Source organism: Arvicola amphibius, chromosome 2 (genome assembly GCF_903992535.2).
Source record: "Arvicola amphibius chromosome 2, mArvAmp1.2, whole genome shotgun sequence".
Taxonomy (NCBI): Eukaryota; Metazoa; Chordata; class Mammalia; order Rodentia; family Cricetidae; genus Arvicola; species Arvicola amphibius.
Genome location: NC_052048.2, coordinates 22,185,943 through 22,211,350, shown reverse-complemented (window position 1 = coordinate 22,211,350; position 25,408 = coordinate 22,185,943). Strand labels below are relative to the sequence as shown.

Here is a 25,408-nt window from a genome sequence, read left to right as displayed (position 1 = left end):
GCTGGAGCACCTCTTCTGTGTTGTTTAGACTCTAGAACCATCGAAGGCCACGTAGGGTAAGGAAGTCACAACACCTCCTGGATCTTCCTACCCAAATGGATGAGCGGGTGGCAGCTGTTCAGAATCACCCGGAGTCTGCACTGAGAAATGCCCCTGTGCAATGTGTACCTACGGAGGGGCTTGTTGACTTAAGGGGACTTCACTGTCTCGGTATTCATTTCCCTTTTAAAGCTATTCCCAAGGTTGGACTGTCTAAGATAAGCAAAGAGGAATCCTTTGGACTTAGAAGTCAGCTGGCTTACTTAGACTTCTCATTGCTACCCCCAGTTTCAAACCACCAGTATACCCTCTTGAACTAGAAAATCAGTATTTACAGGACATAAGGTACAAGTGTGATCCTCCCAGTCCTGTCCCCATAGCCTGCCCATGCAGAGAAAGCTCATCTGCCCTCTTTGTGAAAGCCTTCCAATCTTAAGTCTGTTGGTCCTATAGCACTCAAGGCACTGATTGGTAGATCCCCAAATAGCTAGGCTATACGAAAGCTATTAAGCTCCCTCTGAGGGGTCACTTATCCTGCTAGCAACAGGATGGGGTCCAGGGCAGCTCCATATACCTCTAGCCTGGGGAGCTGCTAGAGAGGTGTCTGTTTTGGTTGGCACACACTTTAAGATTAACTGCCTCCAAGATGTGTCCCGTGCTTTCATGGTGTCCTGGGGATGGGGCACACCAAAGCAACCCCTAAAAGCTGTCTCTTCTAGAAGGATCTCACTCCTCGATGAATGGTCAGCCTTTGTCCTCTTGCTGGCTGCCTGGCTACTAGGAACTGTTATGAATCTCCTAATGCTTAGCATATTATTTTTGGCATATTAGGGTTTTCTCCCCACTAGGATTTGGTCAAAACAGGGAAAGATCAAAATTTGGCAAGCTGGGGGACCAACTTAGCCCCCACAGATGGAGAAAGAACAAACAACAAGAAAAAAAAAACAAAGAAGAGTTTGTTATCAAGGCAGAAAAAGATCAGAGTCTGCAATCCCTTTTGAAGGACGTGAAGGGGGTGAGGGAGCAAGCTGAAATCCACAGGGTGATTTATACCCCTTTGGGACAAAAATATTACCATGGAGACCCAGATTTAAGCAGAGGGTATCGATCACCAAGGAATCAAGGCTCCCCACCTTGTGTAAGCAAAGAGCAGGGAGAACAGCCGCTCTGCACCCTCCATCAGACAGGCTCCGAGGATGGCAGACAGGAAGTGTCCTCTCCATCCCAGATGAGAGGACTGGAGGGGCAGACAGTAGCCTGTTCCTTCTCTGCTGGGTCAGTTTCCTTCATTCTGTATCCTGCTAAACCCCAAGGTCATGCGTGCCCCATGTAACTCATCAGGTACCTCAGGTGCCCAAGAACTCAAGGGATTGTGTCTATCAGGCAAGACCAGGAGTATGGGCTGTGTGCAGTGTGAGCTCTGGATAAACACTGGCTAGCTGCAGGCTGATCCCTCTCCCACCCCCCACGTCACACTTCCCAATTTGTCACCCACGGTTCTACCACAAACCCCCTAGAATTTTAGGGTCATGCTAACTCCCCAAGTCCCGATCCTTTCTAAATACACTTGAGACCAGAGGAACGGCCTCTCGCTCCCTTTCGGTGTGCATCCCAAACTCATTCAACCCACGCTTCCTATCTGACCCACTCAATGGGACTCAAAACCTGAAGCCATTCAATGCCGCCCACAGACACCCTGGGCCTGCACAGCGCTTGCCTGCCACCGTGGAGGACTGGAGTGAGAAATGGATGCCGCAGACTCAGCACCACAGACTCTGTCCTAGGAAGACTTTGAAGGCCATCCTACGTTGGGGTATCAGTGCCAAGGAGAACTAATCTGGTCAACTTTCATGATGAAGGGGCTCTATGAGGAAGAAAGTCCTGTTTCCAGATGGGCTACAAGGTGTGTGTGTGTGTGTGTGTGTGTGTGTCCTAACTGTCTGCCGGAATTCTTGATTGCTGATCCAGGTGGACTACATGCAAATCAGGCTTGCCCGGTCCACTGCCTGTGTTTGCCGAGTGCCTCTTGCGGAGGAGCCCTTTGGCATGTTTTTATCATGAGGAGGGAGCCTGGGTCAAAGGGGAACCTGGTGACCTTCGAGGCAGAAGATCCCCGGGCGCAAGACCCTAGGGTCAGATCCCTTTTGCCTTCCACCTAGGAGGATGCCCAGCTTCCACCTTCTGCCTGCCCTCTGCCCCATGCCTCCTGCTAGCGGCCTTCCCAATAGAAACTGTATAGCTGCGAGGTATCGTGAAAATAAAAACGTACATTGTTATCGTTATTGATTTTGTCCAGTAAACCTGAGGTAAAGCATACTCTCTTTGAAGAACGTGACAGGGGCAGGGGAGATCCATGAACGGAAAGGAGAGAAACAAAACATATGAAATAGAACCATGCTACGCTACCTGAAGGAAATAACTGAGGAAAGCCTTTCCAGTACAAAGAACTCATCTCAACCATCTACTCCGGGACTTGAAATTTAAGCAGTAAAATAATATATTATAACAATGTTTCTAAAATAGCAGCACACCGTGAAACATTACAGCTAGGTACTGTTAATGTGAATAGGGATGAATGATCTCAGCTTAGCAGCGAAAAATAATAATAAACAGAACAAAAGAAAACAGAAGATAAGAGACCTTTAGCTGTTTCTCCATCTTCAACCCTCACACTACGAAACAAGGCAGAGCCTGTGTATGAAATTCTTTCTTCAAAGCAGCCCTGTTCTGATCTTTTATCTTTAAAAAAAAAGGCAAATATTTTAACAAATAGCTTCATTACCTGTCAATTGACAACTGTGGCTCCAACTTCCATTTGCCTCAAAGAAGTAGGAGAGGAAAAATTCAAGTACGATGAATACAACTTTGCAGTAAAATTAAACAAACAAACAGAAAAAAAAAAGAACAACCCCAAAACAGAAAAGGTAACAAAATGCCGCACCCTGATGTTTCTTTTCATGTCCAAAGAAGAAAATTACAGATGGGGATTCAGTCCTTCTATGCCACCAGAATGGTTTAAACCTTTGTTTTTAGGCTGGGATGGGAATGTCAGGGAAGGATCTCTTAGTCCTGGTAGGGACACCAGAGCTAGGTACCAGAACATCAGACTCCAGAAGTGACTAATAGGAAGGGGACAGGGAGGGGAGGGGCAAAGAAGGAAGGAGTATTCAACGTGATTGCATAAACCATCCCATCTACCCACCTCCCCCCCTCACCACCCCAACCCAGAACAATTTTTCAAAGTGCTTTTCTAATGGAATGGTTTATCACAACGTTAAATTGTGGACCAGACATGCCAGTCAGCACCAGAAGCTAAGCTGTTGTTTTCCTAATAAGGGATTAAAGATCGCCTCGCCCTCTTCCATTACACAGGAGAGCTTTGTTTCAGATTTACTTGTGGTCTCCATCTGCCCCCATTTAGATGAGTTTTGGTCACGACCCAGAGCTAATTCCCTCCATTAGATAGCAGTAGGTACATCTGCAATGAACCATGTTTGGAGGAAGAAGCACAAACTCACTAAATATGAGACTTAGGAGCCAATCACCTGTGTCCAACTGGCAAAAGACATATCCCTTAGATAGCAGCTACTGTAGACAGCGAGAGAATGCAACGGAGAGACCCCACCATGCTAAGTCTTGGTAACACGTGGTGAGGTGTCAAAGGCGCTTCTTACATCCAAAATGGTTCAGCCATGTGGACAGGTAGTTTTGTGCAACCTCCCCAGCGCGTCCCTTCTTGCTTCTGATTCCTTCTTGCGCTCACTGCTTTGCAATCTAATCATGCATGCCTTACTGGCATCCACGGCTCCTTGCAATTCTACTAAAAGGGGCATATGGACTAGTTCACGAGCACAAAAGACAGTTTCCTCTAACTTATTCCAATATTGCAGGTGTACGTAATCGAGCTAGCCTGCGCATTCTCCTGTAAGCACCTTACTATAACTTTTCCATCATCAAACAACAACCGTTCGCTTGGACAAGGGATCCCCTTATTGCTGTACTTTGAACAGGCACCGCAAGCATTTCAATTATAGGGCCTTTTCCTCTCACTTCTAAAAGATCTTTAAATACGATCTAGGTGGGGGCAGATATTTTTTTTTTAAGTTTCATCCTAAAACACAAAGAACAAAGCATAACTAGAGAGAGAAGGGGCGAGCAGATGACGAACACGCCTCTCTCTTGCGGGGGCCCCGAACGGCGTCCTCACAGGTCAACGTCCCGAACGTCTGTAGGGGTGGTGGCTTGGTCCAGATCGTCCACAGACTTGGATCCGCTATGCTGCTCTTGACGGAACTGCTGCAGGCTGTTGAGCAGCACAGCCTCGATTTGCTCCTGGCAGGCTCGGAGACAATCCTAGAGGAGGGAGGGCCAGACCAGAGCTATTAGCATTATTTACTTGCACAGCCCCTCTCCCGGAGACAGACACTATCCAACTAACATCACCCCGTACTCATTTTCCTGTAGGAGGACATATGAAGAAGGAATGTTCTCATAGGCCACGGAAGCTTAGTGCATGAAGTGGTGTCCACGAGCTGGCAACGTTAGCACCACGTAGCAGCTAGAAGTCCATCCCAGATTGAGCCAATAGGAGCTGACATTTCAGCTGAAACCCAGGCATTTCCTCTACTAAACCACAGACCAGAAGGTGATCCAGCTTTAAAACAATCCCTTGCCTGGACATCAAGGGGCCAACTGGAGGTTTTCCGTCTGGGAACGGTAGGAGGTGGCACAGGATTTGGTTCCCACAGGATACTACCCTGTTAGCCAAACCGGCAGCCAATGAACAGGTAACAAGGGGGATGCTTAACTGCTTAAAGTGTTCAGAAACTGAAGACCCCTGCATGTTCTGCTCGTCTACCACCCGGGAACTCCTTTCACAAACACAACGCAGAGTGTTTACAAACTTCAGGACACTCGGGCTTGTCCAATTGGGGAATAAGCAAGAATTTGCACTGTTGCCTTTATTAGTCTATATTTGGTAGGGAAAATCCAGAGCGAGCTGCCCCAGGCAGAAGCTTCTATTAGCTGGGAGACATGGAATGCAAGGGCAAGTCCCGCTGTCACTGGGACGGGACTATGGCTCAGGCTAGCAGGTTGAAGCCAAGGAAACTGCTCTTCGTAGGGACTTTTCCCCTTCGCCTCTTGGGTCTGCCCCCCTGCACTCCGCAGCAGCCTGTGCACACAGAAACCGCGCTAAACTGAATCTTCCCCTGCCTGCCCACAGTTTAATACACACTTCCCCTCTGTTTATTTCTTGGTGGAGATCTCACCACCTAGAGGTTGCTATTTTTCTAAGCACAAAGGCATTATCTTTATTTTCCAAAGACCTAAAATAAAGTTGGCATTGACTACCGAGGAGCGAAGTTTCCGTTCCCTCCCACCTCCAATTTTTTTCTTTCCTATCTCTCATCTGTTCCATGTTTCAAACTATAGCTTGAAGATGAGGAGTGACAGCCGACCAAGGGCAGAGGGCAGAGGGCAGAGGGCAGAGGCGAAATGCTTCCCCGAATCTAAGAATGATGGGAAAAAAAAGAGCACAGTGTTTTCTGCTCAGTCCACACTAGCAGGACACAATTCCATTATTGACTCCCATCTCTGCCTCTCCACCTATAAAATGAAGTGCTAAGTAGCAGACCGATAAATGATCACTGTTTATTATGTGAGTGTGGTATGTTTTTTATCTGTCCCGGAATCTGAAAGAGTCCTTTGGACTTTGAGATTGGATGTTTCTCAGGCTGGCTTTAATCAAGTGATCCTCCTGCCTCAGCCTCTGGAGTATCCGGGACTGCAGGCCCACAAACATGGCCATCTTCGATGTCTTTAAAGGAAGGTAAGGATTAGCAATTATTTAAGACAAGGATGTGCCAGAGGTCTGGTCCTAGAGAGAGTGTGGTCCAGCGCTGGGGATCACCAAGCCAATTTCAACAGTGCCAAACGAGGGGCTCATATGCCAAGGATCTAACGTCTCTCACCCTGATCTGTGGGCAAGATCATCTGGGTTGCCACATCCGGCCCATCGTCATGACCAATGTACATCTCCATGGCACCAGTGTATGAATCATGCCAGATGGTCCTCTGAGGAGATCAGTCTTCGCAGAGCTTAAGGGACTTGACTGAGGGATTTGCCCTTTCCTGACTCTTCCTGGTAGCAAGCCTTCCCTTCTAGTGGCCCAAGACTTTAAAGGGACAGTGCTGAGAAACCCCTGCAGGGAAGACAGGACATCCAGCAGTCATTTCCACTGGACTTGGAGAGCCGAAGGCTCAAAATGATGCAAGTGGCTCGCTCCCACCAAGGGCAGGTTCGCAGGCTAGTCTAAGCAACGGAGGGAGAGCCAAAGATTTCTATAAAAAATGTACACTCTCCTTTCTGATGTGAATTGAAAGCCAGTTCATTCCTGACTTTGGATGACCCTTGACCTATGATCGCTCTCATTTGGAGAAGATAACAAGGGCTAACGTCAGCCTAGGAAACATGGCCGGAACTCCACCTGCTGCTCACGGTAGACTGCTAAGACCTTCCACTTTCTGACAATTTGCTCTACTTTTATCTAGGGCCCTTCAGTCCTGGCTCAGGCAGGTAGAACCCTCAAAAGTCTGCACTGCATGATCCATGGAGAACACACCACTTACTGCTGGTGGAGAAATCTGCACGGTACCCTTCCAACACTAATCAATCCCAGTATAGTAACATCCTCCTCCCACACAGCTCTGTGGGAGCCCTTCTCGGGCCCAACAGGGCAAATGAACTTCCCATGAGCTGGCAGAAAACGAAGAAGACGCCATTGCAGGGGAGTCATGACTTACAATGAGCAGAAGAATAAGCTGCAGGCAGCAACTTAGAAGATGGAAGAGCCCTGCCCCAACCCAGCCACACAGCTTGCACCACGAGGCCGCGGGAAAGAAGTATGGAGCCCGGAGCAATTCCAAAGGGACAGGACTCACAAATGATATATTAATAAATAATAAGAGTATCAGCAAATTTGGAGACATAAGAGGCCTGCAGAGACCAAACTGGGAACAGGCTTGGGGAATGGGAGTGGCTTGTCCCTGAATAACAAGAGAAAATCCACGGAAGTTGCCAGTTTGAGAACTTTCTCTGCAAGTTCCCTGCTTCTTTCAAGATGTAATGAAGGGTATAATGGACAGAGATTCTCCAGAAAGGAAGACCCAGGCCAAGTGTGTGTGTGTGTGTGTGTGTGTGTGTGTGTGTGTTAGGGGTGATGACACCAGTGCTCCCGATGAAAAGATGCTACATCCCCGTGACAAGCGAGAACTCCAGGACCTCAGCTTTGCGGCAGCCTCCCAAAGCAGCAGGCACTGTGTTAAGATGCCCCAAATTAAGCTGATTAAAAGGAAAGCTATAATGCTAGTCTGTCAGCCGGACAGGTGGCACTCCACTGCGCTGGAGGTCGGGCACCCCTCCAACTCCTCTGATGACGGCCCCCTCCCTGCACTGCCCCAGCCCCCCAGCCTCAGAGCCCTGACAGCAGCGGCTGTGATCTTCAGCTCGTTTCTTGGTCCCCGACTTCCTCCGCTTGCTGGCTCGAGCTCCCTGCCCTGCACCCTCCGCCGCCTGCATGAATGGGCCACGGAACTCCAACCATTAGCCCTCAGTGTAACCGCACCAATCCATTTCCACTACACACGCACTGCACTCAACAGGGGCACAAAGGGCTGAATGAGCCCCAGACCCGCGGCCAACTCAGGCAGAGACAACTTAGGAAACTATCTCATTCTTCCTTTCTTCACAGGCTGTTTGGCTTGTTTCCTTGCATACCAAATGAGACTGACGAGAAGTGAGTAGGGAGGAAGGCAGCCCCCAGCTCTAGCCCACCTCCCCCGCCCCCCAGCCCGTTGCCTTCCAACCAAGCTTCTCAGAATTGCTGACCGGGTAAAGCCCACTAAAGGGTCACAGGGATGGCTTGAGGAAACAGCAAGTCTCAAGCTAAGGGGAAACAGAAGAGATGCTAGGGACTTCACAGAAAACTTGGGGTCCAAAACAAGCAGCGTTTCCTGAAGTTATTAGTTTTCTAATTCCTCACTGATAAGCAGTATCATAAAAAGCCAAAGATGACCCTAAGGGAAAAACATTCTAGAATCTACTCTGGGCAGTTCTTGGGAGCATGGCAAGAAGTTCTGACGTAACTCAGATAGAACTAGCTGTCTGACTAGAGCCTGTATTTGGTCTATTAAATATCTTCTAGAAATGTTCTCATATCTTTAGAGCATGAATACCCCAATTCAATTCCTTTTTCCTCCTGGAAATGTTGGGAATTGAACTCAGAGCCTTGCATGTGCTAGGCAAGCATTCTACCACCAAGTCCCATATCAACCAGAAGTTCCACTCTGTAATTCATTAAATGTGTGGTTGAGCATGAAGGTGAAGTGACGTGCACGAAGATAAATCTTCTGACATGTAACTAATGTTAATTATGTACGTATAGACAGACAGATAGATACAGATAGGTGATACATGCTTCCAAAAGTTATGAATGAATGAGAGGCACACTTGAAACCCATCTGCCTGCCCTTCGCTCCTTCCTTCCTTCCTCCTTCCCTCCCTCCCTCCCTCCCTCCAGTCTCACTACCCGATGACTGCCAGAGGCTTGGGATAAAAAGCCAAGTCTAGTTGGGTCTTATTCAAGAGGCCCTATGGTCAACTTAACAGTGAGGTAAATGCTGGACCAAAGCACTATCACACTGTGTAGGGGACGGAAAAGGAACCCAATTCTGCAAGGGTCTGGGATGGTCGATCCCTACTCTCAAACTCACCCTTGGCAACGGAAGCCTGGGTAGGTGAAAGAAGTTCCCCGAGAGCCAGCCCTGCCTCCCTGGCTAGGGTCTGTTTTTAGCAACTCTTAACTTGTAGCTGGAAGTAAAACGTACTGAAAATACACTACCCTCTGAGACCTCCCTTCCTGTAAAACTGTCAGGCTTCTCACTCAAATTTCTCTTTGGAATGGAGCGTTCTGGTTTATTTTGGCAACAAGATGGGAAAACAAAGACCCACTTTCCCAGAGACGTGTGGGTCCCTGCAATCCCAGCTCTCTGCTGCCACTGAGCCGTGGAATGCAGTCTACGGGTGGCAGATGAGTCAAGACCCACCTTCAGCCTTGCTCTCAGACCATCCTTAAGATGTCACTTACAGTGAGAGCCGAACATGGTGGCTCTGAATAGACTGGGATGAAAAAGGTGAACTCGGGAACTTCAGTCAGCTCTCTGTCACAAGGCGGCAAATGCGGTCCTGAGTGTTGGTTTAACTTATCCATGGGACGGCCCAAAACACCCACTGGCATTTCGCAGGGGTGGTCCAGGATGTTATTTGTATATGTATTTGTATACATAATGCATATGTCTATATATCCATATAGATATATACATAATCCATGTATATATATATCTACATATCTATATATGCATATATAGATATAAAGTATTATGACATATCAACCATTTTTATCATATTTTAGCGCTATGTACATCTGTACTGTGGGTTATGCCCAGGATACTCATCTCAACCTGAGATATATATGCGCTATGGACTCCCCTTTCCTTCCTCCCTGGTCCTGGGAACCTCAGTTACATTTTTGTTTCTATGAATTTGACCTCTCCAGCTGCTTCATAGACAGCCCGATCTGGCTTACCTTACTCAGCACAGTGTTTTTCAGCCTAAGCCCATGCTGATGTTTCTTTTGTAAGGCTATAACAGTAGCCAATCACATGGTCGTATCACATTTTGTTTCTCTAGTCCAAGGACCTGTTTTACAAACTTTATTCTGCTCAAATTACAATCGGCCTCATGAGTTCCTTCACTTAAAGGAATACCCTTTTTCGTTTTAAATTCAGAACACGCTAGCATTTGTTAATCCACGATCTTGTCAGGCCACTCCAGGCTTTACTTTTCTTTTTTAAAATGTAGTTAATCTATTTTATGTGCACCAGAGTTGTGCCCGCCTGTGTCTGGAGTTACAGACCATTGTGAGCTGTCACATGGGAGCTGGGAATCAAATCCAGGGGCTCTGAAAGAGCGGTCAGTGTACTTAAGCATTAAAATTATCCCAGCCCTTACTTTACATTTCTCGATTGATCCCCAAGTTATTTTCTATGCTCCGTCTACCTATTCCAGCTTCTAGCACTGTGCCTGGGGACTACTCTCTAATGCAGCGGTCTGCAACAACTGGGCATTCTCAGTGCTTCCAGAAATGAATGGGGAGGCATGACCCAAACACACCACTTCTTCATTCCCAAAACGGTGAACAGAGCCCGGGAAAGCAGAATTCTCCCTCTGAACACCAGTACATTCTAAATGGAAGCCGTATTGGCCTTCACTCTGGAATTCAGCTCCTCACAGAACACGTGCTGATGGAGGGAAGGACTTTCAGCACCTGGGGAGCTGCAGGAACAACAAAACCTTCCACTGAGAACACTTCTGGGAAGCAATGAGTGAGCTTCAGGGGGGTCAGTGGTACACGTGGAACTTACTAAGCCATTTACCTGGCCAAGTGAGGTCAAGCTGGCTAGTTCCTATGTCAATGCCTAGGTTTTAATGCTGCGAGGTCTATTCTTGGGCGTACTGTGAGAATCAAGCATCACCTGCACCCCAAATTAAGACAAAACACTGGTCCCTTGCAGAAATGAAGTGCCAGAGACAGTGAGATCACTCAGCGGGTAAAGTTGCCAATACCAAGCTTGCTAACCCGAGATGAATTCCCAGCATCCGCATGATGGAAAAGCCAATTTCCAGAGCGGATTGTTCTAGTTGTGTTACACACGTGTGCACAAACACACACACACACAGACAAAACTGAAAATTGTTAAAAGAAATAGCTGATGGGAGCCTAGTTGTAATTTATCTCAGTCTGACGGCTGACTTGGATTTCCTTACTGCTGCATGGTGTCTGAGAGGGAAGAGGGCATCACCAGTATGAAATGACAGGCTGGTGTGCAGTCATGTAAATCAGGACCCAGACAGTCTCAGGGGTCGACCACATGAGCAGTTTCTGTCCATTTGTAACAGTAAGGACTGGGGCAAGGGAAAGTCAAAGCACTGAGCCCTGCTGGGATGTCAGCCAATCAGAGCAGGCCTTTAACTGTTGAAAATGTGGAGACACCTAAGGGTCAAACTGCTGTCATAGGCATTTGTGTGTGTGTGTGGTGGGGGGGGGGGGCGGGTTCAGAAACTGAAGAAAGACTTATTTGCAATCAGCTAGCATCCTATCTACAAAGGGAGCCTTAACAGGAGACATTAAGAAAAGGCAAGAAGAGGGATGAGGCCCTCCCCACACACACTTCCCTTGGAGAATAAGAGATGCATTTTTCACCCTGTGCTGGGGCTGGAAACGGAGAACTTAGCAATCTATATTTTGGAGCCCTTGCGGAAAAGCATACATTTTGGCACCAACATTTAATACAGTCCATCTAAAAACTGGTTCAGAGAAGAGCCCAGGCTTGGTTCTACCAAGCTCTTTAGTTCTACCAAGTCTGCCACTTCTCTGAGCTAGTGGCCAAGGGCAGATCCAAATTCAGGTAAGTTGATAGAAGGCCTTGAACTCCCCGAGTTTAAATAGCCACTGCTCAGCATACCTTGGGGAGACACCAGCCACAGGCCTGGGTATCACACGATCACGTGACATGGCCCCAGAAACCAGTAAATTCCTTCACAGGACACTCTCATTCCTGAGCCTCTCCATGGTAAAGCACCAGGACCTGAGAGCCAGCAACTCTCGTCTCTCTCCTTGGCCTTTCAACGAAATGCCTTTTGCAAATACCAAGTTCCCAGGAGCCACAGCAGTGAACAGTTTCCAGGCTGGAGTCGGAGCTCAGAGGCACTGAGTCCCTGCTCTGCTCCACCTGCCTTGCCTCTAGGTCGCCTCCTTTACCCCCTCTGCTGCCTCATGAAAACGCAGGTAACTGTCTATCTGGGCTCTGCGCGTCATCCCAAATGGAGCCCTTCCCAACTGCTATGTCCTAGGCGGTACAATCAGGACCTTATGGAATCTCAGTCCGTCTCAAAACCCTCTCTTGTTTAAGAGCTCTGAGTTCTGGCAGCCGGCAGCAGACTTGGGGCTATCCACACAGAATGGAAAAAGTCTAAAGCTAATAATAGTTTCTCGAATTTGTATTGCGCTTGGTCTCTGTGTGTCTTGTCATTCATCACAACTTTGATCCAAAGGAAAGCCTGAGACAGGAGGGTGGAAAAGCCTGACACCACGCACACAGGGCCACCTCTTGAATCTGCTCCCTCCAAGGCAGCCACTGCCCAGCCAGCTTTAGCTGTCCCCTCGTTGAGCCTTACCGCCTCGGAGGGGAGTAGCAGAACTGGAGCCTCTCCATGGCAGAGCAGAGGCCTGACAACGTGTACATAAATGGACATGAACCCCACACCACAGAGGAAAAGTAGTCAACGGCCCTCCCCCTCCCATCAGCCTGCTAAGGTCTGTCTGGATTTTAAGGCGCATGCAGGCTTTCAAGCCCACAAAAGGAAGCAGGAAGTAGCGGTGCACACCTGTAATCCCAGCTACAAGGGAGGCAGAGGCAAGAGGATCACAAGTTCAAGGTCAGCCTAGGCAACCTTGTGAGACTGTCTCTCAATAAAATGATGATGTAACTCAGTGATAGAGGGACTGCCTGGCATGCCCAGAGCCCAATCCCCAGTAACATGCACACATTGAGGGGGAGGTGTCACTCCTCTTGAGCTTACGCCACCTTAAATGCTGACCCCCCAAAGACAAACAGAAAGAAAAAAACAAAAATCAAAACAAAACAACAACAACCTCAACCCCTTTGACCCGCTATCATAAACCAACGACCTTTCCCAGAACTTTGGGAGAGACATCCGGTTTTGGCCAAGGTGGCAGGTACCTACCACATCAGTGTGGGTGATCTTGGCCAGCAGCTCGGTCAGCGCATCACACGTGAGTGTGTTCACTTCTTCATCCTGCTGAAGCCCGCAGATGGCGGCTCCCACACTTCCAGTGGCGATCATCGATGGTGGGTACATGGCAAACTTGAAGTCTGCAGAGAGAGAGGCTACGAGTCAAGCCCAGAAGCAAAATGGGACCCAGAGACTGCCAGGCTGCAGCTACGTGGTTATCAGAAGGCGTGGGACCGCTGCGCCGGGATCCCTGGCTCCACTGCCACTCTCTCCCTCGACTCCTTCCACAGGAACCTCTTTTGCCAACTATGGATATTCTCAGTCTTAAAAAAGAGACACTGAGGCAAGAGGGGAAGGGTGATTGCCTTAGTGCACACAACAAGTCACCAAGGGCCCCGTGTCCTGAGGAGTCTGTGCCCTACAATTGTCCAAGAAGTCAATACATGCCAGGTACCAGGTTCTTTGCCCTGGCAGGGCCAGGGAGGTGAATAAAATGTGGCATCTCCATGGGTGATGGTGGAACAGAGTCAAAGAGGCATGCAATTGTACAGACAATATTCCATCCACCCTACAGGTGGGATAACTATGGGTTTTCAATGTTTGAAGGAAGGAGGACCAAGTACAGGGAGGTGGGGGAGTCATGAGAATTTTTGTGAAGAGTGGCGAAGAGTACTAGGTCTCTCTCTGGCTAAGCGTAAAGAAACACTACAGAGGGGCTGGAGAGTCGACTCAGCTTATTGCTTCTGTAGAGGAGCCAAGCTCGATTTCAGCACCCACAGCAACTGTCTGTAGCTCCAGTCGCAAGGGATCTGATATCCTCTTCTGACTTCCACAGGCCCCGGACATGTGCACTGTATACATACATAGACGCCGGCAAAACAATCCTAAGTGTGTGTGTGAGTACGTGCTCACGTGTGTGCATGTCAGCTAAATACAGAAGCAGTAATGTAGGAGATGAGGGGAGGTGACTCAAATTCACTTAATTCTCAACTTCTCACCCTATGTTAAGGATCTTCAGAACATCAGAACAGAGGACAGAACTTTACTCAAATACCAAAGACTAATGTTTACTTTCCAAGGAGTTAAGACAGAAGATTCATCTCAGTTAATAAGGGCAACTTGGGACCTGAAACCTATTTCCTACTGAATGATTCATTCCCTAAGGGGCTTCTTGACTACAATCCAGTAATTGTGAACCTGCCAACTGCTAACATGCATGCATTGAATGTGATGCCTGTTTAACATGAATCTCAACCACGGAAGATGCCCTTATGGTAGGAGACCTGGGAATTGTCAAGCTGATCTTTTCCTTGCCCCTGCCTTGGGCTCACAAACTAAAGAGACAGCACCATCGCTCAGTCCAGTAGCAGTCGTGAAACGGGGTCCACTTTCCAGTGGACGATCTCTAGTTGGAGCAATTCCCCGACAAATCCAGTAGGGACGGAGGGCAGAGAGCATAGAGAGGCAGGGGAGTCGTACGGTAATGAGACCACCGGGCGGAACGTGCAATACTCAGGGCAACCTAGGCTCCTCCTTTCTTTCAACGCAATGCTCCCTGCTGCAGTGTGGGAGGGTTGTTCAGCGGGGAGCACGGCGCCTCAGCACTGAATCTCTACTGTTCTTAGCTACTCCGCAGATCAGCGAACCGTGCATGCGTCCCCTCCCACCTGGACTCAATCCCAGGAACACTGGGTAGGCCTGGCCGTCTGTCTGTCTCTCTCCTTGGCTTCCTTCCCTTTGCCATTCACCACGTTTACCTTGAGGGCCGTATATTATGGGGTCTCACCCAACTCCTGCTGGCCGCCAACCCCTGCCTGTGTCTTCTCTATCCGTCCAACTGGTGTGACAGAGCCAGCCTCCTTGCCTCCTGCTCTGCTGTAGGTCTCTCCCATATGGGCCACAGGAGACTGTTTCTCTGTCCAATAACCTCGTTAGTGCCCCTCTGTGACATTCATAGTGCAGAAGAGGCAGCCAGCCCGTGGCCCTGGGCCCACAGAGGCCCTGGGTGAGAGCACCTGGCAGTGACAGGGCAGGGAATTGTCCCCAATGTTCCCTTTCTTATGCCCAGGCTCCAGATCAGGAGGCATGAGCGTCCTCCCTGTAGAACTCTGCAGTCACACTGCTAACAAAACCAACTCAAGGTTAGCATGTGGAGCCAGAAGGACTATTTTTCTTGACTTGGGGTGCAGGTACAAGATCTTTATGTGGGGAGTCCTCCTTGGGCACAGTGCTACTGACTCTTTATACCATGATCCAACATGCATGACTCTTCAACCTCCCCAGGGGAAAAACAGGTGTTCCCAAGAAGTAGCAGCTTCTTGTGGCTGGGTAGCTAATTTATTACACAGCGATACACCCTGTACGGTGCGTTATGCTTGGTTTCATACACACTACACGGATATCTTCAAAAGAAACTTTTCTGACCTAAAAAAAGGGTCCTAATTTGCTGGGCAGTGGTAGCACACACCCTTAATACTATCACCTGGGAGTTAGAAAAAATAAAAACAGGTGGAATTCAAAGTTTAAGGCCAGCTTGGTCTACAAAACGAGTTCCAGGGCTACTCAGAGAAACCTTATCTCATAAAAGAAAAATAAAAGTCCGAGTACTAATTTACCTTCTTCACAGTGCTAGCATGAGGACTAACTGGAATAGCCTAGGCTGTCAACCCAGGCACAGGGCCTGGCTCGGGTTCTATGAAGCACACATGACAGATGTCAGTCATCCTCGACCCTAATCCTCACCTTCCGCTGCTTTCACCACCGGGACCGCCTATATGGCTGTTAAGTCAGTGGTTACCTTTGCCATGCAGCTTATTCAGATGTGGTTCACCTAGAGCCCAGGAGCAATGCCCACGTGAGGAGCCCCAGGCTGGCCTCCTCACTTCTCTCCTGGTGGGTGCAGGAAAAGGACACATTTCAGGAGAATGGAAATATTGACGTGTCAGGTGATTTGTTCAACTCACTAGGTGTGTTGGACTTCTGACTAGGGACACCTTTGTACTCCAATCCAATCTAGGTTTAGAACAATCCTCCGATTTACCTCCTATACAATGAGGAAGACACAAAAGACAGGCTCTTAATCAGAAGCCCAACTACGTAGAGCCTAGACCCGTCCACCATCTCTGCAGTATCAGCAGGAAATTGTGGTACCAAATCCCAAGGATGCCACAGAAGCAGCTGGGAGTCTGGAGTGGCTCCCGAGTCTGGACCAGGACCAGGCAAAGCACTCCCTATCCAGAAACTTGGAATCTGCACTTCTTGGTGAGATTTCACTGGCTTTGCTAATGGAGTTTAAATCTGGGATGCTGTGTGTGGTCCTGCTCAAAGAGCTTAACTGAGTCAAAGTAGGAACCTAAGTAGCGCTGGCTAACAAAGCCTCCCAGGGGCTGCTTTATTCTTGCTCGCCACTAGGGGCAGCGTCGTTTATTTTCGAGACTGTTTTCCTCTGCTTCCTCCCCTTCTTCAACCTATAGTGAGGGAGGTGCAACTTTACGGGACCAGACCCAGGATGCTCATTGGCTAGCAAACGACACCCGTGACATCATTCAGCACGCACTCATCTGCCACCCCCAGAAAGGATTCAGCATGGTGCAAGGGTAATAACTGTTAGTGCCAGACTTCGCTTGGGTGGGCAGGGGAGAGGGCTACTGTGCCCAGAGAAAAGCACCCATTCATCTTAGGGCCAGATGGGATGTGAGATAACCGGTGTCACTCACAGAACACCAGTTCAACAAGCTACTTCCTCCTTTCGGCCCCATGTCTGCCCTCTGGGGGCAGTTCAGAGGCCCGGGTGGAAATGTGGGTTTGGTTCTTCCTTCCTGGCTACCAGAGGCTTGGATTACATTCTAGAACAAGAGTCAAGTCCCCGGACTTTTCGGGGCCACCACAGTCTGGTTACAACTTGGGGCTGGGAATCAATGACCACTTTTAAGAGATGACTAAGTGAACCCTAGGATTCCGCCTTGGGGTGGAGGTGGGGTAACACAGACAATTGGGTATAGCAGGCACAGTTGGGCTCCCAGTGCAAAAAGAAGGGGCTGTGGAGTATCTGGAGCACCTGTACCAAGTTTAAACTCGATGTTACTGAAGTCACCATGATGAGGTCGCTGGTACCCAAGTGAGATCCTGGTCATCTGGGGGAGGCTTCTTGCTCTGTTTTGCTGACCTGGGACCCTGGTGCAGAGCCCCTCAGAAGAACTGAGCCCACTTCTGCCTTCCGTGGAACCCCGAGTTCCAGGAACTGGAGTTATGACGACCTCTCAGGTCGCTCAAACTCCACCCCGAGACCAACTGGGAGAGTCATACCAGGCAGTTTCGAGTTACTTCTCTCCCCAAAGCCACTGTAGGCTGAAGAGGGAAGGAAGACACCTCTCTGCCCTGTCACCAACCCCAGAGTCCCATAAAGGCAGACTGCTGGTCAGCCACACTTCCCTTCACGGCCCCTGAACTCCTCACATTCTCTTCCCCTTTCACACACACATACGCTCTGCACACCCCCTCAGAGCCGCTGCCAGCAGCTCTTTCACAATTGGTTTTTCCCATAAACTAGCAACATCACCCTGGGGCTGGCTACCTACCATTTCTTCAGGGACTGCCCCCTTCCCTTGCCATTACCCTGAGAAGACCCTGGATGCAGGCGCTTCCTCAGCTCCAGGGTGGGATAACCAGGACTGGAGGTAGGGAGTGAGGCTGTGTAGTATGGGGCATCCAGGAGCACCAGCTGTGGAGGAAGGGGGGGCTCCTCCTGCCTTTGGTCCTTGAGTCATGCAGCCTGCTATTTGAGGGTCCTGCCATGTTTGGGCCCAGTAGATCTTAGCCCCCCACCCCCCCAAAAAAGCTCATGTCCCTGTCGTTCAAGAGCAGCAGTGTTTAGGTTACTGTCCAGCCTACTGCCTGCCATGCCCCATCACCAGCAGGGCTCCAGAGTTTATTCACTTGCAGAGGCCCAAATGCAGAGCAGGGGAGAGATCAGGGCCCTGTGGTCAGGCCTGCCCTTTCTACACTCAGGAGGCTTGAGGCTCTCTTCTCCACTTTCCCCAGGTCTACGCCTCCGACTGGGTACTTGGCATCCGGCTCTGACCTGACTGGAGGTACCCTCTCCCCTATCCTTCCCACTCCTTGGCTAAAGCTAGGCTGAGGCCCCCAAAGGCAGTCTTCCTGACTGCCCCCACCTCCCAGCAGACCTCTGTCCTCAGTCCCTGGATCCCAGGCTCCCCGTTTTGGCCCCAAAGTTGGCAGCTGCCCCAAAGATCTGGACAGGGCAGCCAAGAGTGGGGGATGGGATCCCCAAGAACAGAGAATGGGCCTGTGGTCTATACAGGATTAGGAGAATCTATCTACCCCAGTGCAATATCAGGGAGAAAGAAGCGGTGAACAGACTCCCCCAAAGGTCTGTTCGTCAAAAGACAAAGTCAAAGCAGAACTCTGGCCGTTGGCAGCTGGGTGACGGGGTTATTTAGGTCCTGGGGTCAACTGTCCTAAGGCCAGAGAAAAAAAGTTTCACCCCTCCCCCTTGCTGAACCAAGGCAAGAGAGGAAAGGGACAGAGTTCCTGGGAGACAAAAGAGCAGGCCAATGTGGGACTGACCTCTAGAGCCCAGGCCAGTGAGCAGGAGAAGGGCAGGGAACAGGGGACTGCTGTCCAAAGGGAAGCCAAGACTTCTGGGGCTTCTGTGTTCACACCCGCTCCCACACACACTGGCCGTTGGAAGGGCAGGTAACTCCAAGGTCCCCAGGGTCTGGACTAAACCAGCAACAGGAAACCCCGCCCCCACACATACCCCTAAAAGTGGGAGGTAGAGTCCCACAAACGAGCCAGTCGGAGCCTGTGTCCAGTAGCAGGAAAAGCCATGTCCACCTTAAGTGGAGAAGCTCAAGTCTCAGACTGGGGCTGCCCCATTGGAGTACTTTCACAGTTAGTAACGTTCATGCGCCTTATAAATCACAGGGCATGTTTCCCCCTGGGCTTTAGTTCTCCTATGCATTCTGCAGAGGTTCAAGCAATGATGTAGCCAAACGCTTGTTTTGCAGATGGAGCTGAACTTGAGAGAGGTGAAGCAGCATGTGCAAGGTCTCCCAGTGATAAGTAACAAAGTCTGTCTGACCTTTTAACTTCGAACAAAGCACCGCTCTATTGTTCATTACACAATCAGCGATGCAAACACATAATTAAGGTGTTACAAGGAATTAAAATGTTACACCCCACCCCAACTCTCTATCAAAACTATGTGGTTCAACAACCCCTGGGGAACTGAGCTTCACCTTCTGACCCTGAGGTGATGAACTCCTGACACATCTCCCCTGGACTTCTAAACTCCTAGAGCCCCAGGTTCTCAACTTTCCTAATGCGGCTCCCCTTTGATACAGTTCGGCTCCCCTTTAATACAGTTCTTCGTGTTGTGGGGCCTCCAGCCATAAAATTGTTTGGTTGCTACTTCATAACTGTAATCTTGCTACTGTTATGAATCGTGACATAAATATTTGATATGCAGGATATTTGATATGTGACCCTTGTGGGGGTTGAGACCCACAATTCTAGCATCTTCTACCCAGGTGTGGGCCAGTAACATTTCTGTATCAAAATCTTTTCCAGGGCTTGGAAAATGAATCTTTCCTCAAAGGTTTACTCCCTCATCAGCAGAGGGAGCAGCCAGAGGGCAGTAAATGAACCACGGTGAATAGGAACTCTTTCCCACTTATCAGGGCGGACTGCATATTTATCTTGTCGTTGTTCCTTTAACCTATATTTGCCCCCATCTTCCTTAAATTCCCTCTTGGGCTTATCTCCAAACTGTCCTTTTCCTCAAAAGATTAAAGATTTGAACACAACCAGTGAGCAGTATATATAATCTTCAAAGAGTACTTTAGGCATCATAAACAATATTTTAGCAGGTACTAATTTCTTTTCCCTTACCACACCTGTCCCCATAAAGAGTTGATGAGTGAAGCAGAGAAAGAAAATATTCTAGTTCTGATAAAGAGCAGCGAACAAGCCAGAAACAAAACCCCAGACTGGCTTACTCGTGCCCACTTGCCTGGGCACCCTAAGGGGCAGAGCAGTTGGCCCTGCCCCGCCGGCCCCTAGCGGAAGCCCAGGAACCCCCTCTCACCGGTAGCACACAGAGCGATGAAAGTCTGCGCATGCTTGCGGATCAGGGACAGCTTCTCTTTCTGCTGGGGCAGCTTGCGCAGGATGTGCTCGATGAAGTCGTGAGGGGTGACGGCAGCCAGATTCCACTTCAGCTTGCCCAGCACCACCAGTTCCCACTCCTGCAGAGGGTGGGAGGAAAAGGGCAAAGCACTAAAAATCTAGAGGCTGACTCCAAGGCTGGGCTGGGGGCTGGGTTCCAGGCCTGCTTTAATGATTCTCATTAAGGCTCAGCTGTCAGATCAAGATCATGGGGGGCGGGGGGAGGGGAGTTCATTTGCCGCCTTGCCCCTCAGGCTTTGAAGTCGCTGACAGCTCTTCTTGTGCTGAAAATGTCAGGCTCCGCCGAGGATAATGAGAGGTCAGGTAACCGCTGCCAAGACCCGAAGTTCTTCTGGTTTTCTACCTATCCCCACCCACAGGACCCTGATGCCCACAAAATGCTGCTGCCTGCCCACCCAGAAAGCTGGACCTATAGCAGGATCTAGTCAAGGTCATTGTGGCACCGTGGTAATAATTTATTGGCTATGTCTCTATCGTAGGGCTAAGAGTCTCTTTACTTCTCATGGAGGGGGGGAAGTGATGCTTCCAGATTCGGAAGGCAAAAAGCTTCCTTGGCCCAACTCATTGGCAACCAATTAGCTGGCCTTTCCTTGTGGGACAAAGTTTTGCTCTGTGCTGCTAACACTCCCCTTTGACACACCATGCAGGAGTCTTGGGGATAGGACACTTCACCCTTTCCCCTAACTCCTCACTGGCTTTTGTCCTCGCGACTAGAGAGTCTGAGGTGGTCACTTGCGACCCCAGGTTGCAGACAGTCATTTGAGGCAAGGTGGAGGTGCTTAAACAGGATTCTAAAACCCTGTCAGCCCCCGTGCCGGGACACTGCCCCCTCCTCTCTTCTGGGCTGCTCACAGCAGTCCCACTAGTAAACAACTTTGTGCCCTCTCCTCTTGTGAACTAAATAAGGGAAATTATGTCCCACTGAACCGGACTAAATTCAATAAACCGTAGGAGTATGTGCACCTGAACACGCGGGCCTGAGCTTCTGCCTCTCTGAGGCAAGCTGGAATTATGCAAGACCTTGTTTCTTTGGTTTGTTTTGCTTTTTGTTTTTCTCCTTTTTTTCTGAGTGTGGGGGTGCATTCAGAAGGAAACTGTCCCCGGCAACCAGTGATGCCTGGCAGATAGAGCCTGGCTGCCCATGACTTGACTCTTCCATCTGCTAAGCTCAAGGGTAGGCTACAAAGCCCTAACTAGCTATGGTATGTCCTAGAGCAAGCTCTTTTCATCCTTAAAATAGGAGGGCTCTTCCAGACCCCATGCCTTCTGGATAGGGGGTGGAAAGCTGCCATGCTTTATTTGGAGAGAGTTAAGTTAACTTTGCTGGTCCTGGAAAAATTAGGATGTCATGAAAAATACCTCAAATCCTCTAGCATGTTAGCCACATGGAAGATTCTTTTCCATGTGTTTTGGGAGGAAAAACAAGCTGGTCTCCAATTCTGATCTTTTTTATTTTTTTTTTAACAAGCTTTCAAGTGTGCCCTAGCTTTTAGCAGAAAGTTGGGATAAAGATCCGCTTAACTGCGCAAAAAAAAAGAGATGGCTTGAATCCCAGCTCTTCCTTCTTCTAGGGCAATGTGAGCACAAACTCGTCCTCTGGCATCATTATTAAAAGAAGCAGATCTTCCAGAAGAAAGCACCTTTAGGGGCCTCTCAGACCAAACCAGAAGCAGCTGAATCTGGCAGTGGTTCAAAGGTGAAGTCATTCGTGCCCCTCTCTGCATTCTCGGCAATTCCTCCCCCAACCTTGCACATGTCTACCACTAGGTGGCAGCACAAGCCCAGAAAGGAGGGTTTCTCACAAAGAGCTCAGTTCAAGAAGCCAGTCTCAGCCTTGGAGACTTTGTGCAGGCCCAGGCCAGGCCAGCAAGGGGGAGGGAGTGGGCAGAGGGGGTGGTCCTCTTCTACCAGTGCAAGAGAAAGGTGTGCAAACCACTGAAGGTGGGCCCCAGAAGCTGCAAAAGAGCTGCAGGTTTCCGGTGTGTGGCTGCAATAGGAAGAAAAGCTGCAGGAGGGGGGGAAAATGGAAGATGGTGAAGAAAGCCTTTCTGGCAGAAAACCAGAGCCAAGACAGAACCCTCTGGGAACTGTATGCAGATCACCGTCCCCTCTGGAGCTAAGAACCCATCCTTCTGATCCCACCAATAGAAGACCAAATGTTGACTTGACATAAACGTTGCTATGGTGATACTTAGTGATCAGCTACTATATGTATGTTGATATTGTGAGACTTTATTGATCTGTAAGACATTACCTGTGACACCTCCAGGCTCTTAGGAGACACAACACAGCTAGCTTGTGAGGACTCAGACCTCATTCTCAGGTTCAGTGGAAATCTAGACCTTAATTAAAAATCATTAAACTATTCTATACCTTCCCCCCAACACTCACCCACATTCTCTTGAACTGAATTTTACCCTCACAATTTTCCATGAGGGATCGAGAGTTTTGTTCACCCCCTGACACAGGAAGACTAAGCTATCTCCTACTAAAAGAGACCCCAGGTTAGCGTGAAGGCTTCAGAGATTCCAGGCAATTTTGAATTCTAAGATGGACCTTGGAGAGGGTCGGTGGGAGACACAGTGCTGGGGGAGGGCAGAGTCAGGAGCAGGGAGGGCATCATTACCAGCAGCTCCTGGGGCTTCACAGAGTTGTCGGTGTAGATACACAGCTTTTCAGCAGTCAGCGGGATGGTCTCTTTGAGCTTAGAGGCTAGAAACATGCACACTGCGCCCAGGAGCTGAAGATGGGTCTTAGGAGTCGGGACTCCAGCCAAGAAACGGTCCAGATAATTCATGGCCAAAGGAAAGACTTCCTCTTCGCACTTCTGTTCTTCACAGACCTACAATCAGAGTGGAATGGGGTCCGAGAATACCGTGAAAAAAAATTGCATCAGAAAAATAGGAAAGGAATTAAAAAGTATAACCCGTGGCGACCCCAAAAAAATTTAAAAAAAAAAAAATTGTTGAGAGGGGGAGGGGAATAGAAAGGTCAGTAAAAACAGAGGTGAGAACATTAGGGTAAATCCGAAGAACCCTCGGGACTCTGATAGTCCCCCAAGGCTGAAGAGGGTGGCTAACTAAAGCCCCCCCCAACCCTAAGGCAAAGCCCAGAACAGCAGCCGCCTGCCATTCCCTCTGGCTCCTCACTTCTCCGCGCTCTAACTCACTCTCTTTTTTGGATTTCGTCATCTTTTCAAAAAATCAATAAAAATATTCTGGAAGCTCCAAGGGTCTACTTCTTGGTCTCATTCGGATCCTCAGACCCTATTCTATCATTCCCGACAATTGAAAAAAATGTCCAGGGTGGTCTCGGCCGCCCAGGGGCCGCTGTAGGGGCGGTGGGTGGAGAAGAGAGGGGGAGGGAGGAGGAGGAAGCGCGCCGCAGCCGCCGCAGCTGGAGCCGGAGCACCGGGGACCGCTTCAAAAAAAAATTATTAAAAATCGAGGAAAAAGCCTAGAAACGTCCTTTGGGCCTGAAAACCCCAGAGAGGCTCCAGGCTCCCAGGAATAGAGGTTTAGGGGTGTCATTAAGGTCGGTATCTCCACCCCAGGGTCTCTGGATCCCGCTGGGGAAACTTGCGGAGTGTCCGGCTGCGGCCCACAAGGGCAGTAGCTAAGAACGCTGTCCCCAGATGGGAGCTGAGGGAGACTAATCAGGGAACCTCTCTCAAGGAGGCACGCTGGACTGTGATCTCTCATTTGGGGGTATCCCCTAGCCCGCTCTTCACACACCTCCTCCCTCGCTTCCTACCCCACCCAAATCTGCGCGCTGAAGAAGCAGTCAAACTGTAAGTAACCCTGGTATACTGGGGCTGGGAGAGAGGACACGATCAGAAAGAGGGTGGCCACGAACACGGGGTCCTTGGGGGAGCGGGCGAATGTTCCCAGTCCTTGCAATTGGAGTTTGCAAAGCAACATGGCGAAACCACGGCAGGTCCAGAGCTGTGCATACGTGGGCACCCTGCTCTCTCCGCAAAGACTGCAAACAAGGCTTAAGCAGCGGTTCTTTCAGATTCCCCTAAAACGCACGTTTTTTCCAGTGTGACTTGCAGGGCTCTCCTGAATTCCCTGTTTCTCTGCCCCCTACTCCCCTCCAAAGTGCCAACGCGGAGTCCCGACCACACGCAGGGGATCCGAGGCCAGGACAGCATTGCCCCAGCTTTACTGGCGGGGGAGGGGGGTCCTGTCTTTCACTGTTGGTGTGGATTTTCAGCTCCACACACCCTCGGGGGCCCCACTGAAGGCAGCTGTTCCACAAAACAGGTCAGGATGGGGATGGGAGGACGAGGAAGCCACATGCAGACACGCGCGCGTGGGATGCCATCCCCCCCACCCCCGACATTGTTGCCTTACCCACGTTTTCCTCCCCCAGTTCACCTAGCCAAGGGACAGAACTGCGTCTCGTCCAAGGGTGCGGGGCCACTTCGCGCACGAGTGAAGTGAGGCCGGCGCTACTCCTCGCAGTTTTAGGGTCCCTGTGTGTTGGGCGGGGGGGGGGGGTAAAGAAGGTAGGACTGCCTCTCCCTGAGAGCGTCGCCAGCACACCTACCTCTAACATCCAGGTGGCCACCATCCTGCGCATGTACGGCTGAATGTCCTTCTGCACGCACTTGAAATAGGAACACTGCGGGAGGTAGCGCTCCTCGATGGTCAACAGGTTCTGCAGGACGCGGTCTTCCAGCAGGTTGCGGTCCGGCACAGCCCTGCGGACCGGGTCCACCTCGCAACACAGCAGCTCCATGGCCATCCGGCGACCACTCGGTCCCGACTGTGGAAGTTTTAGTAGCTTTTGGGGGGGGGGGCACTCCCCTTACCTCCTTCCTTTGGCGAAATTGATTTGAGAGAGGGAAAATGGAGAGAGAGAGAGAGAGAGAGAGAGAGAGAGAGAGAGAGAGAGAGAGAGAGAGAGAGAGAGAGATTGACTGAGAGAAGGAGGAAGAGTGGAAGGTGAGCGAGCAGAGCCTCAAGGGCTGCCTGCCTCGCACACTCCTTCCCTCGGAACTGCCTTGCTCTCCCCAGCTCGCTCTCCTCACTCTGAGGCAGTGACGCAAGCTGGCAGGGCAGTTAGATCTCCTCCCCCTCTCCGGTTCCTCCTCCCCTTTCCTCCTCTCCCTGGCGTCCCTCCCCTCCTTTCAATCTCTCCCTCCCTCTTTCCCTTCCCTCCCCCCACTAGCCCCCACCCCCGCCTTTTCCCTCTTGTTATTAAGGAGCACAGCAGCTGGCCCGACCAAACTTCAAACACGATCCCCCGCCCCCACCCCCCCACTAGTTCTCCAAGGCCCTC

At 50.0% G+C, this 25,408-nt stretch overlaps 1 protein-coding gene across 1 annotated transcript; it reads right to left on the bottom strand.

The window, feature by feature from the left end:
- Positions 1-601: 601 nt before the first annotated feature.
- Positions 602-25,143, bottom strand: Ccnd2 (cyclin D2). Its single transcript, XM_038320733.1, has 5 exons — positions 24,674-25,143; positions 22,749-22,964; positions 20,022-20,181; positions 12,905-13,053; positions 602-4,392 (listed from the first exon to the last, which is right to left on the bottom strand). The coding sequence occupies exons 1-5, from the start codon at positions 24,869-24,871 to the stop codon at positions 4,243-4,245; spliced, it is 873 nt and encodes a 290-aa protein (XP_038176661.1). The 5' UTR covers positions 24,872-25,143; the 3' UTR covers positions 602-4,242.
- Between the last annotated feature and the right edge of the window lie 265 nt (positions 25,144-25,408).

Coding starts and splice junctions, on each gene's coding strand:
- Ccnd2 (XM_038320733.1), bottom strand. CDS start 24,871: ATGGCCATGGAGCTGCTGTGTTGCGAGGTGGACCCGGTCCGCAGGGCT. Junction 20,182..22,748: donor TGAAGCCCCAGGAGCTGCTG/GTAATGATGCCC, acceptor CACCCTCTGCAG/GAGTGGGAACTGGTGGTGCT. Junction 13,054..20,021: donor CATCGCTCTGTGTGCTACCG/GTGAGAGGGGGT, acceptor CTCTCTCTGCAG/ACTTCAAGTTTGCCATGTAC.